The following is a 14996-nucleotide window of genomic DNA, read 5'->3' on the forward strand; positions in this document are numbered from 1 at the left end:
CCTACCACAGACTTGCAAGAAATGATACCATACTAGTAGTAAGTATGGCTGCCTTGTCAGGAGCAATAGTAGTTTTGAAATCCAACAACTAGACATCTCTTGTTCACCACTAACAACCCCCTACCCTTACCCCTGCTAGGTGCCTGAGGAGGCTAAGGTACTACTAGACTAGTACATAGGTACATACTACCTATAATATCTAGCTAGGAGATCCAACAGCTATGGGAGAACTGTCGTATGCCTCCATCATCAATGTCCAAAGGAAACACCATCCCACCCGTTTAGGGTTATCCTTCATTCGCGGTTTCATACTCCGAGTCCGAAAGGGATTCCGTCTTGTCCTTGGCCTTGTGATTATCAGTATCAAGCTCAGTCCCGCCGTGATCAAAGCGGCTGTTATGTGTAGGATCCCGGGAGATGAGGACGAGCTCGAGGAATCCTGCCCTCGACTCGACCGCTCTACGTGGCTCGTTGACACTGGCCGGGCCGGGCACTGGTCCAGTTATCTCCCGCCCAGCATAGCCGCGCCCATGGTCCACGCTGCCCCGGCGACTTGACCGTAGCGAAGGCGGGGGTGGCATCGGCACCCATGGTGGCCGGGACCCGGACCAGTCCGAGCTGCGGGCCCGAGGACGGCCTTCCCTATATCTGCGTGGCCTAGCGGTTCCTTCACGGAACTGGGAGCCAGACGAAGACGAGTCGGAATACAGAGTGAAGCGGTCACTTGTGGACCAACCGTAGCGGCTGCGTGTAGTGGACGAACGCGGACGAAATCGCCGGTACAAAGGGGACGGGGTGCGGCGGCGTTGTGCGAGATCCGCTATCAGCCTGGCAATAGGCTCGACCATTTCCTCTCTGATGATGCGAAGCTGTTTGCGGGTTTTACGCACACTCAAAGTGCTCGACCCGCTGGGTGAACTAGAGCGGCTAGGGGCAATTGAGCTGAAACTGCTGCTGTCGCTGCGCGATGAGGTGCCGTCGTCGTGGGAGCTCGTCTTGCTGGTCGAAGTTCCGCACCCGGCCCCTTGATTGTCCGCATTGGCGCCGTCGCACGGCGGGCTTGGGGTTTCCGGCGGCACTCTTGTAGGCGAGCCGGCATTTTCAAACGATGGTGGCTCGTGATCAGAGTAATCGGCATGGAAAGACACTTCACTGTCGGTGGATGGGCTGAAGGAGCGAGTGGAATGGCTGCGTGGATCGCCGTTCGTGAACGGCTTTGAGCGTTGTCCTGGGGGGCTCTCCGTACGGATACTACTACTACCACTACCACCGCTACTACTACTGATAGTAGTGGTGGTAGTGGTAGTAGTACGTCCCTGGTTGCCATTCTGTGTACCGGCATCCCGCGGGTCCTGGCCTCGGGTTTCGCGCTCTTTGGTTACCGTATCATTCACAGGGTCGACGCGAAACTGGCGTCTCCCAACTCCATGCCCAGTGCCCAGCACCTCGTCTCCGTGCTCTCGCAGCATCATGTCTTTTGCCAGGCTTGCGAGCTTATCCAGGCTGTTCTGCACAGCCATTTCAGCGAGCGTGGCGAGCTCCTTCTCTCGTTTGTCCTCGGCTTCCCTCAACGCGGCCACTGCTCGATTCTCAGCTTCAATCTTTTCTCTCACCTCTCTTTCTATCCTTGCTCTTTCTTCGGCGGCCTGCTGTACAGCCTTCTCCGCTGCGAGTAGTTCTTCCGTAACCTTTTTCCTCGTTGCTTCTTCCGCTTCGAGCTTCCGCTGCTCTGTCTCAGCCTTGTCCAGCTCCCATTCCAGACGTAGCAGCTTCACCATATCGGCTTGGTCGGCTCGACTCTTCTCCGCTTCAAGCTTCCGTTGCTCTGCCTTAATTCTCTCCAGCTCCCACTCGAGACGTATCAGCTTCACCATATCGGCTTGCTCGGCTCGACTCTTTTGCTCGCCATGCATCTTCTTCTTCTGTCGCTTCAATTCGATTTCTTTTCGCCGCCTCTTGAGAAGCTTCACCCTCTCGGTGTCGGGATTGTTGACCAAACCACTAGTAGTGCCAGTAGTAGTAGTACCAGTAGTAGTAGCATCAGAGGAATCCGATGGATCAGGCTCGGAGTATGGAGAGTCACTTTCATCCTCATCATCGCCTCCCGGACCCACACGTGCGCGGCGCCCGTGATATGACGGTGGGACCCGTTCCGGAATGACTATCTCTATTCGAGGCGGTTGTGATGAGGGTGGTGGGGCGCGGTACTGCCCTTGATACCTTCGCTCCGGCGAAGATTGTCGATGCGGCCTGACGATGGTCACCCCTGGTCGAGAGGGTGGCCATAGTCGAGGGGGTGGCCTTGGTATAGGGGGGGGTGACCTTGGTGGTGGGGGGGGTGGCATGCGGTACTGCCCGGAACTGTAATATGCATGAGGAGGAGGCGGGCCGCGGTCGCCGTAGTAATTTCCAGAAGACATGATGTCGTCGACGTAGGGTCGACTAGCCTCCATAGGTCTATGCCCATATGAGGCAAATGCTTGACTATCCCGATCAGGCTCCTCGGACACAGCGAATTGGCGTCGTTGTTGGCGTGAGGGAGAGGGATTAAGTCGCGGAGGGTACAAAACAGGACTTCCGGGCCGCGTATGGGTCGAGGGCTCCTTGGCTGGACGACCGCTCATAGCTGGCATAGAGAGGGGGGGGCCCGCTGGCGCGTATCGTCGGTCGTCGCGAGGTATGGGGACGAGCGATAGTCCATAGACTGAACCTGCCGCTCGGGAAACTCTAGCCTGCTCTCGACCTACGTACCGAAAACTGTTTGCAATCCTTGGATCTATCATCGGCGGGTGCGGTTCTCGTGCCTCGACACCAATCCTATCTTCACGCCCTTCGTGCTGGGATCCCCATGGCTTGTCTGGTGATCTGTTTCGCCCGGAGTTGCTGCGCGCAAATGAGATGCTACATGAAACTAGTGTCAGTGGATGAAGTGTCGCGATGTCAATAGGCAGGCGGTGTCTGGTTCGTACTGGTCTGGGGAATGCGAAAGCTTCGGGCTGACAACAGATCCAGATATTGAAGTAGTAGTCAGAGACTCAGCGCGCCATACTTTGATAGTCTGGACTGGCGACTGGTGAATCTAGACAGGGTCCCAGGCCGCAGGCAACTGGGCGGAAGAGACAGACAAGGATTGATGGGGTGAATGTCAAAGGGATGCTTCCATTGCAGAGCCGGGTATTTCGGATCTTAGGAAATGGCAGCGTTTTTCAGCTAGACGGACGATCAGACCAAGGTCTAAGCGGAGGTACCAATTAACAGCGCTTCAAAGCCGAGTGGCAGGACACCCCCCCAGATGTCGTGTTACATAGAATTTAGGGTCTGGTTCTGTGGACTGACAAAACGATTGGGTGTGATTACTTCGTGCAGCTGCATGCAGCAATAATCCGGCCCCTATCTCGGTGTGATTGATTTTTTCATGTGGCTGCGTCACTTGCCTTTCTATATCTAATTCTAGCTGCACACCGTGCTAAGCCCTGGGACGCACAGGCCAAAGGTCAACAAGGCTCCGTTGTCGATTGTCGTAGAGAAAATAAGGGAGGAGGGTGCGTTGACAGCCTTGTCTTTGTACATATTAAAGGCCGGTCGGGTTCCGTGCCGTCTATCCCTAGCATCTCATTCTTCATAAGTCCAATTCTGTCTTGCTGCAGCGGGCCGTACGGTAAGGTCACCCAAGCAGGGCAGTAGAAATCATCTTGTGCACTCCGGAGACGCAGCCACCAGTACGTTTGGAACGATTGCAGAAATGTCCGCTTCAGATCAGTCATTGCCCACCCGCATCGACGCCAAGAATACAGGCCCTGGGGCTCAGTATCTGAAGGATGGCGATGGCGACCAGAATGTCGCTAGTGACAACGGCGCCGTGTACAAGATCGGCCACCTCAGTAGTAAGTCAAACAATTGATTGAGTTGCTTTGCCTTGCAGCGGATTAAGACTAATGAATGGACGTATCTTATGTACTAGTGCTAAATGTATCGCCGGGCGGTTTGAGAGGGCTCGGGATTAGCACTTCGCTGTCACACCTCTCCCCTTCGATGACTGGTGACAAAATGTGGTTTCAGGAGCCGACTTGTGCGTCATACAGTTTGCGTACCTAGGTACCTTAGGTATGGTAGCGATGGTGTACTGACATAAGTTTGCAGGTGAAGATGTGCTCCACTGGCTGAACAGTGATCTGGGCCAAGCTCCTTATGATTTTGACAGCCATCGACGCCGTCTCCTCAGCCAAGTCACCCCTGGCACCGGGAAATGGATTCTGACGACTGAACAATACCTTGCCTGGAAAGACGGTACGGAGCCTTCGCGCTTCCTCTGGATGCATGGGAATGGTACGCGCTAAGTGCGAACTGTGCATCAGATCCATCTCTCGCGTGCTGACATGCCCTGCTAAATAGTTGGATCTGGGAAAACCATGCTTGTGTAAGTCGTTCAGGACACATTCTGCTTCCGAACCCGGTACAGATTACACTGAGACTTGTTCCCAGGTCCATCATTGTGGACTCGATCCGGAAAGAGCTCCAAAACCGCAGCGACGCCGCTTGTCTTGATTTCTACTTTACTGAGGGAGAAGATAACCATGTGTTCCTTGCACGCATATGGGCAACCCTGTTGGCACAACTGCTACGAGTGACAAACACCCCGATGGCGATTCTAAGGGAAAGATGCCGAAGTGCTCTCCATGGATCCGCACCACCACACTTTTCCGAATACCTTGACCTTATCACAGCACAGGCAGCGAGCTTAAAGACGGTTTATCTCATTATTGACGCCTTAGACTTTTGTCAGAATGTACCCGAAGAGGACACTCGGCACAAGCTGGGAAAGGCCCTTAGGGGGTTTCCCGACAGCTTCCGAATTCTGTTCACCTCAAGGAATGATAACTCGATCGGCACAGAGCTCGGAGTGAAGCGAGGGTATGCCATCGCACCAACGGAGCAAGACTTGGAAGTTTACGTCACGGAGCGGATATCGAATGACGGGGTTTTGCAGAGTGTGTTGGAAGGGAGAGCCCGAGACAGAGAGGAGGTCGTAAAGAAAGTCAGCAGAATGGCCCATTCCCGCAAGATGTTGGTCCTCCTCAATTACACTTTTTATACTCTCACAATGGGATACTGACCATGGCCAGGTTTCTCTTAGCCAGGCTACACATGGACAGCCTGGCGGGCAAATACGGGACGGTCGCCGCGGTCAGGGATGCTCTGGGCAAGCTCCACGAGAGCGTCTCTGATATTTTTGAGGCATCAGCGCAGCACATTGCCCGAAGCATTCAGCGCGGGAATTTTGAGGGGCTCCTGGTTAGGCACGTTCTCACATGGGTAATGAATGCGAAGAAAGCGCTGAACGAAAATGAAATTCGAGAGAGTTACGCAGCACACCAAAGCAGGTTGAAGGGAGGACCCTGGCAACACCATCAGCCACACCCACGCCTAATATTGCAGGCTTTGCAGGCCTGTATCGGTTTGATCGTCCTCGATCCCGAGAAAAGGACTCTCGGCCTAATCCACGAATCCGCCAGGAAACCCCTGAGAGACTGCAATGTCGTTCCTGAAAACCATAACCTCGAGATGGGCAAGACTTGTCTGGTTTACCTCCTGGGTGACCATACTACCGATGGAGAGCACGAACCTCCACTGCTCCGATACGCTGCCCGGAATTGGTGGTACCACCTTTGCGACGGCGGACAGCGCGACCTAGAGGCGGAATCGATGACGATGAGATTCCTCCGAGACGGCGCTAAACTTGCAAGGGCATTCGAAGCGATGGGAAGGACAGAGAGAGGCCTTTTCAATGGCATTACGGGCTTACATGCTGCCGCCCATTTCGACCTTCCGGTGCATTTGGCAGAGTGTCTGGTCGATTCCGGTATTGACATCAACGCCCAGTGTTCTGACGGGCAAACAGCCATGCATTGGGCGGTGAGATACGGTCGACCTTCACTCGTAGAGCTGCTCGTTAAGAAGAAGGCGGAACTAGATCTTCCTGACCGGTTCCGTGATACGCCACTTCACAAGGCGCTCACAGGACCAACGCCGGACGATGCACCACTCCACCAAGCCGTTGTCCGGTCCACAGCCGACAATCTGCGAGTCGTGAAGTCTCTAGTAAGGGGCAAGGCGCGATTGGACTTGCCGAACAACAAAGGATGTTCCTCACTCTTATGGGCGATTCGCTATGGGCCAACCTCAATCGCCCGAGTCATGATTGAGGATTTGGACGACATAAACGCCGAGCTATCGCAGAACTGGCCCGTGCTACGTGTGATCTTTAGCCACGGTCACGAGATGACCTACCACCTGAGCGATGGGGCGGAAGGATCGTCGGAGCTGCGCGCCGCGGTCATGGACCATGCTCACATCTTGACTGACTTGATGCTGGAGCGTGGTGTCGAACTCAACCAACCAACCGGGGATGGCTGGACGCCGCTAATTCATGCAGCCAGGACTGGCGATCTGTCTAAGCTCGCCCGCATTCTGGCACGGAAGTTCAAGCCCGCTGATATTGGCGTGGCCGATCGCGATGGAAAGCCGCCGCTCTGGCACGCTGTGTTCCACAAACAGCCGGCCGCAACAAAGATGCTTATCGATTGTGGCGCCTATGTCCACGAGAGGTACAACGATGGCCTGACACCTCTGCTCCTGGCGGTGAAGCAAGGTGACCGCGAGACGGTCTGGGTGTTACTCAATGCGGGGGCTCGACCGGACGACCGCGACGACAGCGGTCGTTCGGGGTTACTCTACGCTGTCGAGAAGCGATATAACGACATTGCGTGGCTTCTCCTTGCACAGAGCCCCAAGCACCTGTCTCCTAGCCTGAACAAGAATGGACATCAGCTCCAAGAGGCGCTTGAGATGGCGCTAGACCACGATGACTGTTCGATGGCATGGCTGCTGTGCGAACATGGAGCGTCGGCTGCCCTCTTGATGACCGACCGTAAAACTCTCCTTCACCGTGCGGCAAAGAGAAAGAACCACGCGACATTGCGATTCCTCGTCGACCGAGGTGGCGCCTTAGCCGCTAAAGATAGCGAGGGCATGACGCCTATACACCACGTGGTCCGATCTTTTGGGGATGAGTCGGCAGAGTTGTTAGATCACTTGGCTTCACGATCGGCCTTGAGGCCGTGCCTTAACATCGCCAACTCCGACGGTTACACGGCACTTACCTTTGCTACGGTACTCAAGAAACCATCTGCCATGGAAATCCTGATTCGGCATGGTGCCTCGTGTGACGAGGGCGACCGGTGCCAGATGACCGCGCTGCATCACGCTGCCAGGATGGATTTCGGCAAAGGCATGCGTCTGCTCCTGAAGGCTGGTAGCAACCCAAACGCCCTGGACAAGGAGAGATTCACCCCCCTGCACCACTTAGTGAGCGGCCGATCGAACAATCCAATCCTAGTAAATGACCTGATGAACGCTAAGGCCGTCTTGGAGCCCCGAGACACAACTGGGCGAACGCCGCTGATGCTCGCCATACAGCTGAAGAAGCTGGACCTGGCGCGCGCTCTCTTGGATGCAGGCGCTAGCACTCGGACGCAGGACTCGGAGGGGTGGGACGCTTTCGACTACGCGGATGAGGTCAATTTTTTGGAAGGCCGGGCGCTTCTTAAGAAATATGGAGGGGGGTGGTGACAGAGAAGTGACGTCTCTGGGTTAGATACAGCCGAGAGCGTTGAACACTAGAACCTTGATCGGTTGAATGTCTTATCATGCTCCCAATGAAGTTCTCTCATAGGTCGGTATATGCCCCCCTACTAGTAGCTAGTCTTCTCTATTTGTGTAAAGTGCAGACATCTAAATGGTGCCGACGAGAGTGGATGGCGTTTGGATGGAGAGTAGTACGGAATATGAGTAGAGCTGTTTGAGGCCCAAAGACTTGCCACGGACTTGGGGGCCAGTTCTAGTATTCAAGCGTATGTCCGACCAAAGTAAAACGGTCCCGTTGACTTCCCGGTTATCTGAACCCCATGTCCGGCAACCACGTTTTGATCACCCCGCCCGCTGTGTACGTACTGCGACCCGGAGCCGGCGCTGTACAAAGATACCGCGGGCGCGCAACTCCCGTCGTCCGTTCTTTCCACTTCCATCCTCTCTATCGCCGCGATCAGTTCCTTCATCTGCGACCGTATTGGTGCATTGACAACCTGGCTGACCGTCAGCACCTGCATGTCGCGCAAGATGCCATCCATCAGATTCTCGACTTTGTCGGCGTTCGGAGTCGTTTTGATCGCCTTCAGGTACCGCTCCATGCGTTTCGCCCCTGCCGTTGGCATGACGGCCCGCAAGATCTTGTTAAGAGCCGCTGCTTTGTCTCGGCAACTCTCGAGCACCTTGCCCAACGCCGCTCGTGATCGGTCGGACGCAAGATTGTCGCCAGCTTCCTCCTCTTCGGCGATACCCGCCGCCGCGGCCTCCAGTGTGCTCTGAACAAGCGGCAACCGAGCAAATACGTCCTGGAATGACTTCGGGAGACCTGAGGCGTTGTCGACGGCCTGATAGATCTTGATCGATGCTTGGGCAAGGGAAACAATGCCCGAGATGATGCCGATGAGCTCGGCCCCTGACATTATTGCGAGCCTTGATCCTGAGAGTGGGATATTATCCGTCCGATACTTTGGGGTTGAAACCGAAGTATTCTGTTCTGCGTTGGGCATCAGCTATACATGGGGTTGAAGATTGGGGGGCAACGACTCAGGGTCGCAAGACACGGTGGTGCGGTGCGCTTCCATTGGGTGCTAACAGATCGCATACTCTGCAGGGGAATTGAGGCGAGCCCACCTGCCATTCAACGGGTGGGTAGATCCTTATAATAGGGTTATTCTTCTGTTATGGGCAGCCTACCGTGCCTGGCACAGCAATACTACCTACCTACGGTATGCACCCTGCAAGCCGACAGGAGAATGCCGAGATAAACACAAGTTGAAACCTGGGGAGTAACTTCCCCTTTCTGTTATTCAGGCTTGCTTAGTCTAACATCGTGCCTCCACAAGGTACAGTACCTAGATATTATTTTGTCCATATCTGGACAGGTCAATATAGCAATAAGCCGTTAAATGGAACACTCCTGTGATCTCGGATCGTTGTGTCGGGGCGGGTTATACGGCCGTACTTGGCTGTGGACGGGGAAAGACAGCACCGCCCTCGCCGGTTGTGCAATTCTGCTGTGTTACTACTAGAATTGTCAATTTGTAGGTAACGATGCCGCCTCGTCGTGTGGCGAACTGGGAGGAGCAATTTGGGAGACTGTAGCTGAGACCCGAAGGCAGCGGCAAAGGGGGACGGAATTAGCTTTCATTGGTAAGCATACGAACTCCCGGCATATCGCATCATCGTCATATTCGCGGCGTCGTGTGACACGGCAGGAAATCAGCGAGAATGATTCGCCTACAACACCCCTACGAAGGTCACAGTGTGGCGGAGTATGCATTCACCTCCACCGTCCCTATCGACTACTACTGAGGACGAGGCTTCGCTGTGGCCGATGTTGATAACCGGCACATGGAACTTGCCCGCACCCCGCCGCCTGCCTACGCCATTCTCATCTTCTCTTTCCGACTAGCTACGTAGAGCCTTTAGATTCATTACCTACCTATAGCTTATTACACCAGCAATAACAGCTTTACGCTCCTGAGTAGGAATGTACCAGTGTTCCTGGGGGACTCTCGCGTGATGTAGTAAATCCTTGCTAACTCCGAGGATTCCAATACAGAACCCCAACGTCAATATGGCAATAACGAAATCGCAACTCCTTCGGTTGATCGACGATGCCGCCTACGCTTTGAAGAAAACAGAAAAGTCCTTCAACACTGACAATGCCAATGACGGCTTCAATGGCTTGCCCGATGCCTTCCCTGCCGTGGCGAAACGGATACCGGTCCTTAGCAAGGCTCTCGCGTCGGTGGAAGCGTACATAGGTGACCGGGAAGAGACACAAGAGGTCAAGGAGAAATACCAGGACATCCGCAAGCTTGCCAAGGCGTGCCAGCGTGATGCAGGCTACCTTCAGGACCTCTTCAGTGCCGTAACGGAGTCCAATGAAGACGCCCCGAAGCTGAAGCGGTACCGGCAAGCTGTCGAGGACTTGAACGGCAAAAGGATCGAAACCGTGGGGAAGGAGCTGCTCGAGATGGCACTTGACACTCTCGCTCCACCTCTCGTCGATGCTGAGCTTGTCAAGGAACTGCAGGACGCCGTCGAAGAGATTTCAAAGCTCAAGCCTTCCCTAAAGGATGAGCCGAAAGGGGCTGTGACGCTGATCAACCATGGCAGTGGCAGTCAGTTCCACCACGGCGGGAAAGGGAACCAGAATCAATGCTTGGGGGGCGTTATGGTAACGGGAAATGGCGCCACCAACCACATTGCATCGGAGAATATGAAGAAGCCAGCGCGCAAGCAGGCGGCCAAGGACAGGCAGGAGGAAGAGGACGATAGCGATGACGAGTAATGGTACCATCAAAGAATGCACTTGAATGAGACACAGCCATCTGCGTGATACGCTCAGTAGAAGGGTCTCGAGACTTCATTTCCAACCAGGGAGTGATGCAAGTTCGTGTTTGCGGTCCCCAGAACGGAAACCGGCTCCCGTGCTGGGAACGTATGGCCCGTGCAACAGTTTGTATTGTACAGTACAGTACATGCCTTACCTAAGACAGCTGATCCGTACTAGTACCGGAGCTGGTATTTTACTCAGTCCCGAACCGTGTTAATACCGGGGAATACCGTGACATCTATTCCATGTCGTATTGTACATACATATAGACGGTACCTTCTCCTTCTTTATTAGATGTATAGTACGAGTTGAATACAGGTATTTACCTACCTGTATTTACCACCCCATAGACCTCTAGCACCCGGACACTGCCAAGCTTGCCAGGGCACCGAACGTTAAATAAGCTTATCAGCGGAAACTTTCAGCTTTGCATTGCTATCCAAAACAGGTGGTTGCACCAACAGGCACATGACATCCTCAGTCACTCTCCGAGGCCTTACATAAGCTCCCCTATGTCAGAAAAGCCGCAGCCCAAATAATGGTTCGAAAGATGAAGTCGAGCAAGTAAAATCACTTCGAAAAGAAACAGAAAGGGAAAAGGAAAAACGGAAGACGAGTTAAGAACCAAAGAAAGTAAGCTAAGAAGACGAGGAAATAGGAAAGAAGAAAGAAAAGTAGCAAAGAAAAGAAAGTGCCTTAGAGAAAAGGTTTAGTGGTATCTCTCCGGGTAATAGGAATGTGTAGTGTATAGCCTATTTTGTCTCGAGGGACATAAGGTACCTTACCGTAGGCTTTACTAAATGTCCAGGCTGATACACTACTCTAGCAGCGGAGACTACGCTTCACAAGGGCGAATAAGGGACTCTCTCAATCAAGTAAAGCGGATACGCGAATCCACCAAGCGTACCTACATTAGGTAAGGTAGGTATTCTCTGGTGCACTGCCCTGATTCCGTAAGTATTGTCAGCCTGGTAAGTGTGTAGTGTAGCTGATGGGGGTTAGTCGGTGTATACTGACCCCCAAGAAATGTTTTGTATCAGGATAATCGAGACAGCACATCGAGGGCAGGGGAGAGGGGTAGACTGGGAGAGAAAGAAAAGGTATGGAGAAGGTTGGTTGATGATCTCAAAGTGGGATGCCAAGTCCAGAGCCGAGATACATACCTTCCTGATAGCAGCTGACTGATAGCGCCACCAGCCTTCAGGTGTGCGCCGAGCTGACGCGCCTACAGCACGCCATGCGAAGTGTTTGGCGGGCCGCGGGGGCTCAGACTGCCCAGGATGGCGATGACGGATGTGGCACTGCTGCAGCGCTTGGCTGCAGACGAAGGACAGATCCAGAAGGAGCAACCGAGAACAACGAACCGAACCTAAGATACCTACATTCTTGGCCTGCGATCCGGAAACAGCGCCGAGTTCGCCGGCGCGTTGGGATAATACGTGAACTTGGCCGTCGCCTCGCACTCGCCCAGGACAAGTTCGACCGATTTTTCTACGTTGTTTGAACTAAGGCCTCGGCCCCCAGTCCGCGAAGCTCAGTGATATCATCCTTCAGCGACGGGCTGCACAGCGGCCTCATCGCAACAGTTATCGTCCACCGCCGCCGTCAAAGGAGGGGTTGCCGCGGAGACTGTGGCTGCTTTCATCAACGTCATTGGAGATGAAGGAGGTGTAGACTTGGCAAAAGCTCCGTGGACATTGTGGGCACAGAACTACATAAGACGGTGGCGTTCGCTATGCAGGTCTTGCTTCTCTACCGCGCCACTGTCGCACATTGTCGGCCCAATGAGGTGCTACAGCCCCCCATACCACCGTTCCATCGTCAGTTCCAGCATCACGTTGTGGAATAGGCCCGCCGAGAACGGCAAGCACTTGCATCATCCCGAAGTGTAATAAGGTACGGCACATCAGTGTCCCTGTTCATGGAGCCGCCAAAACAGTGTTTCTCATCCCTCTTGATCCTCTATCACATCAACTCCGACCATCGCCTCTACAGTCTACACGGTGTTGACCGACAGTGAAGACCAACTCAAACTCGCTAGAGGTAAAAGCACACTGATGGTTTCCTTGTCCATCCAGAGACGGAAGCTTCGTGTGCGAGCAGCATCTCCGTCATGCACGGCAGCGGGTCATTCCTCCGGGAACCTACCGACTGTTCTGGATGCATCCCATGACGACAGGTGCCCAAGGTAAGCAAGGTCAGACAGCGTCGGCACTGCAACTGCAGTGCCACCACCATTCAACATCAGCTCCGCCGATTACGAGCTCGTTCACGCGACTTTATGGCTTTAGCCCGTGCTCATCGATAGCGGTAGCGTTCATACTCCGCCCGCCCGCCCCCCCCCCCCCCCCCCGGGCGGAGGCTGGAGCGACCTGCCTCGATGTGTAGCCCACAGAGTACTGACATCAAGGTTCTCACGTTATGTTGCCGTGGCCAAGTAGAGGCATAATGAAATGGCCTGAATTCTGTAGAGGAAGACCCAGATGTGCCGAGCTAAGGCATTGCAGTGGCTTATATGTGGGAGGGCTTGAAAGCCACAGCAAACACAGAAAGCCACATGGTCTAGGTGCCTTCCAACATATCATCACTCCCTAGGTAGTACTTCCGTAACCTAGAAGCGGTCCGTTGAGAAGGGGACACATGGCCCCGCTCTTGGCGTAGTGTACCTGGACGGACGCGGGCAGCGGGGAGCGGTGACAGTAACAATTTCTTCTGCCAGGACCCCAAACTTCAACATCTCCGGGGGCCTAGTAGGTATCCCACTCTCGGGAAAAGTCGGCCAAGGGCCCTGCCTGCAAAGTGGTTGCCCAGTTGGGAACTGTTCTTCAGCTGATAGTGTAGACCCGTCTCGGCTCTCTCTAGGAGACATGGGGATTGCGACGGTGACTGCATATCGAGTCTATTGTAAGGCGATAGGATAAGTGTGAGGAACCCTTTTGCAGAACATCATCGGCCTGCTCTATGCAGGTGATAATCCTCATGACCAGTCATCAACTCTACATGCCACGGCAGTGCACCTTGGCGAATTCAAACCGGGTGCCGTGATGGTGGGTCGGACCGTCTCGGACGCGGGATATAATGTGGGAAAGGCACGCAACGGCAGTGGCTGCCAAATTAACCTTACCGGGAGGGGCGCATCGTACAACCTGGGGATGGGGTGGGCTAGTCCCGGGGATGTTAAAGCTCCAACAGTCAAGTTTTGCCTCACTTCTTTTTGCGCCCGGCCCCCAAACTCGTTGGGGGTTGAACATGAAGCTGCAGCCGCACGATGGAGTTGACTTATACCGAAGTACATTAGCCGCTCTGGCGGCTGCCAAGATACTGTCTGTTCTACCTTGAACACTCTGTCTAGGTACCCAAACACCCTATCCCCATCAGAGCACACTATTCGCATCTTTGAAGCTTTGGGGGGAATGAGAAATTGAAGGCTCTGTCACAGCGGACATGCTTGGCAGGGAGTGCAAGACTCTTGGCCTGTAACGTTCCTTATCCTCTTGACCACGCTTCGGCTAGAAAGGGCCGATCCCGTAGTCTTGGCTCCTAGTAATGTTATATGGCTAACACGCGTACAGTTACATGTTATATGTAGGACCCCCCACCACCCCCAGATCGGAATCCTTCAGATCTGGCAGATAAGGATCACTGCCTGCAAGACGGAAAGTTCGATTTAAGTCTCGTGGTGTCAGTTCCCGCCCCTGATAACGGGTCATCCGAGGATCCCAGGTCCGAACGGTGGGCCGAGAGCACTCGGGAGTAGCCAATCTCCTATAACATGCCGTTTATGTGTGGCGTGCGATCGCCGTCCCCCGAGATTGGTTGGCTGTCGATGAACCGGAGTAGCGGCTCGGGACGTTGCTGGCGCTCGGAAGCTTACCTTGCAGCCCGCCGCCAAGAGCAGTTCCGTCCCACGGTCCCCGCCCCGAAAGGAGGGCCAAGAAGGTGCTATGGGGATGCACGCAGCCAGGATATACACTATTTTAGCTCGATGGACCGGGTGTTACTGCCAAGTAACGCCACTTCTGCCGGTGATAGTGGTATCGAGTCACTCATCGGCTGGACCAAGGACCTGCATTAGATCCCGTCGAGTCGTTGTCAGGTAGGTGACCGTAGGTAGGTAGGGACTAGTTGTGCGGCGATCGTGGGAAGATAGGTTGTCCTCGATCTCCTTTGCGCCGAGCAAGACTCGTATGCAGGAGAGCGAATTAGACCGGCCATGTGTAACCATGTGGGAAACGGCAGTAAGTGGATTCTGACCGGAAGAACCACGCATTATCTATCTTACGGTACATATGCTTAACGCCCAATATGGAACACATGGTGGTGGGCCGATCGACGTTAGATCATCCGGTCTTACACTACGCTCGCCCACGACAACCCCACCCTTGCGGCTCCATGCGGTGCTTTGGCTCGACCGCTGGAACTGCACGATCTACGACCTATCGCGTCTTCCGGGCAATGTCTAGTGTAATCTAGACGGCTCTCCGACCCTGGCCGTGGCAATGGGGTTGGT

General features: G+C 54.3%; 4 protein-coding genes across 4 annotated transcripts; 2 read left to right on the forward strand and 2 right to left on the reverse strand.

Moving 5' to 3' along the window:
• Nucleotides 1–31: 31 nt before the first annotated feature.
• B0T15DRAFT_538636 (uncharacterized protein) lies at nucleotides 32–3244 on the reverse strand. The gene is made up of 2 exons (XM_062869695.1): nucleotides 2970–3244; nucleotides 32–2901 (listed from the first exon to the last, which is right to left on the reverse strand). Exon 2 carries the CDS (start codon nucleotides 2781–2783, stop codon nucleotides 288–290), a length of 2496 nt encoding a protein of 831 aa, XP_062718731.1. The 5' UTR covers nucleotides 2784–2901; nucleotides 2970–3244; the 3' UTR covers nucleotides 32–287.
• Nucleotides 3245–3492: 248 nt separating this feature from the next.
• B0T15DRAFT_259684 (ankyrin repeat-containing domain protein) lies at nucleotides 3493–7767 on the forward strand. The gene is made up of 6 exons (XM_062863309.1): nucleotides 3493–3884; nucleotides 3962–4069; nucleotides 4141–4326; nucleotides 4393–4417; nucleotides 4483–5064; nucleotides 5124–7767. The coding sequence occupies exons 1-6, from the start codon at nucleotides 3743–3745 to the stop codon at nucleotides 7627–7629; spliced, it is 3549 nt and encodes a 1182-aa protein (XP_062718732.1). The 5' UTR covers nucleotides 3493–3742; the 3' UTR covers nucleotides 7630–7767.
• Nucleotides 7768–7904: 137 nt separating this feature from the next.
• Nucleotides 7905–8564, reverse strand: B0T15DRAFT_402363 (uncharacterized protein; the record flags this gene model as incomplete). Its single annotated transcript, XM_062865157.1, has 1 exon — nucleotides 7905–8564. One exon carries the CDS (start codon nucleotides 8562–8564, stop codon nucleotides 7905–7907), a length of 660 nt encoding a protein of 219 aa, XP_062718733.1.
• An 831-nt stretch (nucleotides 8565–9395) lies between these two features.
• Nucleotides 9396–10496, forward strand: B0T15DRAFT_538641 (uncharacterized protein). Its single transcript, XM_062869696.1, has 2 exons — nucleotides 9396–9636; nucleotides 9707–10496. Exon 2 carries the CDS (start codon nucleotides 9722–9724, stop codon nucleotides 10439–10441), a length of 720 nt encoding a protein of 239 aa, XP_062718734.1. The 5' UTR covers nucleotides 9396–9636; nucleotides 9707–9721; the 3' UTR covers nucleotides 10442–10496.
• Nucleotides 10497–14996: the final 4500 nt, after the last annotated feature.

The sequence above is a fragment of the Chaetomium strumarium genome (genome assembly GCF_033439665.1).
Source record: "Chaetomium strumarium strain CBS 333.67 chromosome Unknown B0T15scaffold_6, whole genome shotgun sequence".
In the NCBI taxonomy this organism is placed as follows: Eukaryota; Fungi; Ascomycota; class Sordariomycetes; order Sordariales; family Chaetomiaceae; genus Chaetomium; species Chaetomium strumarium.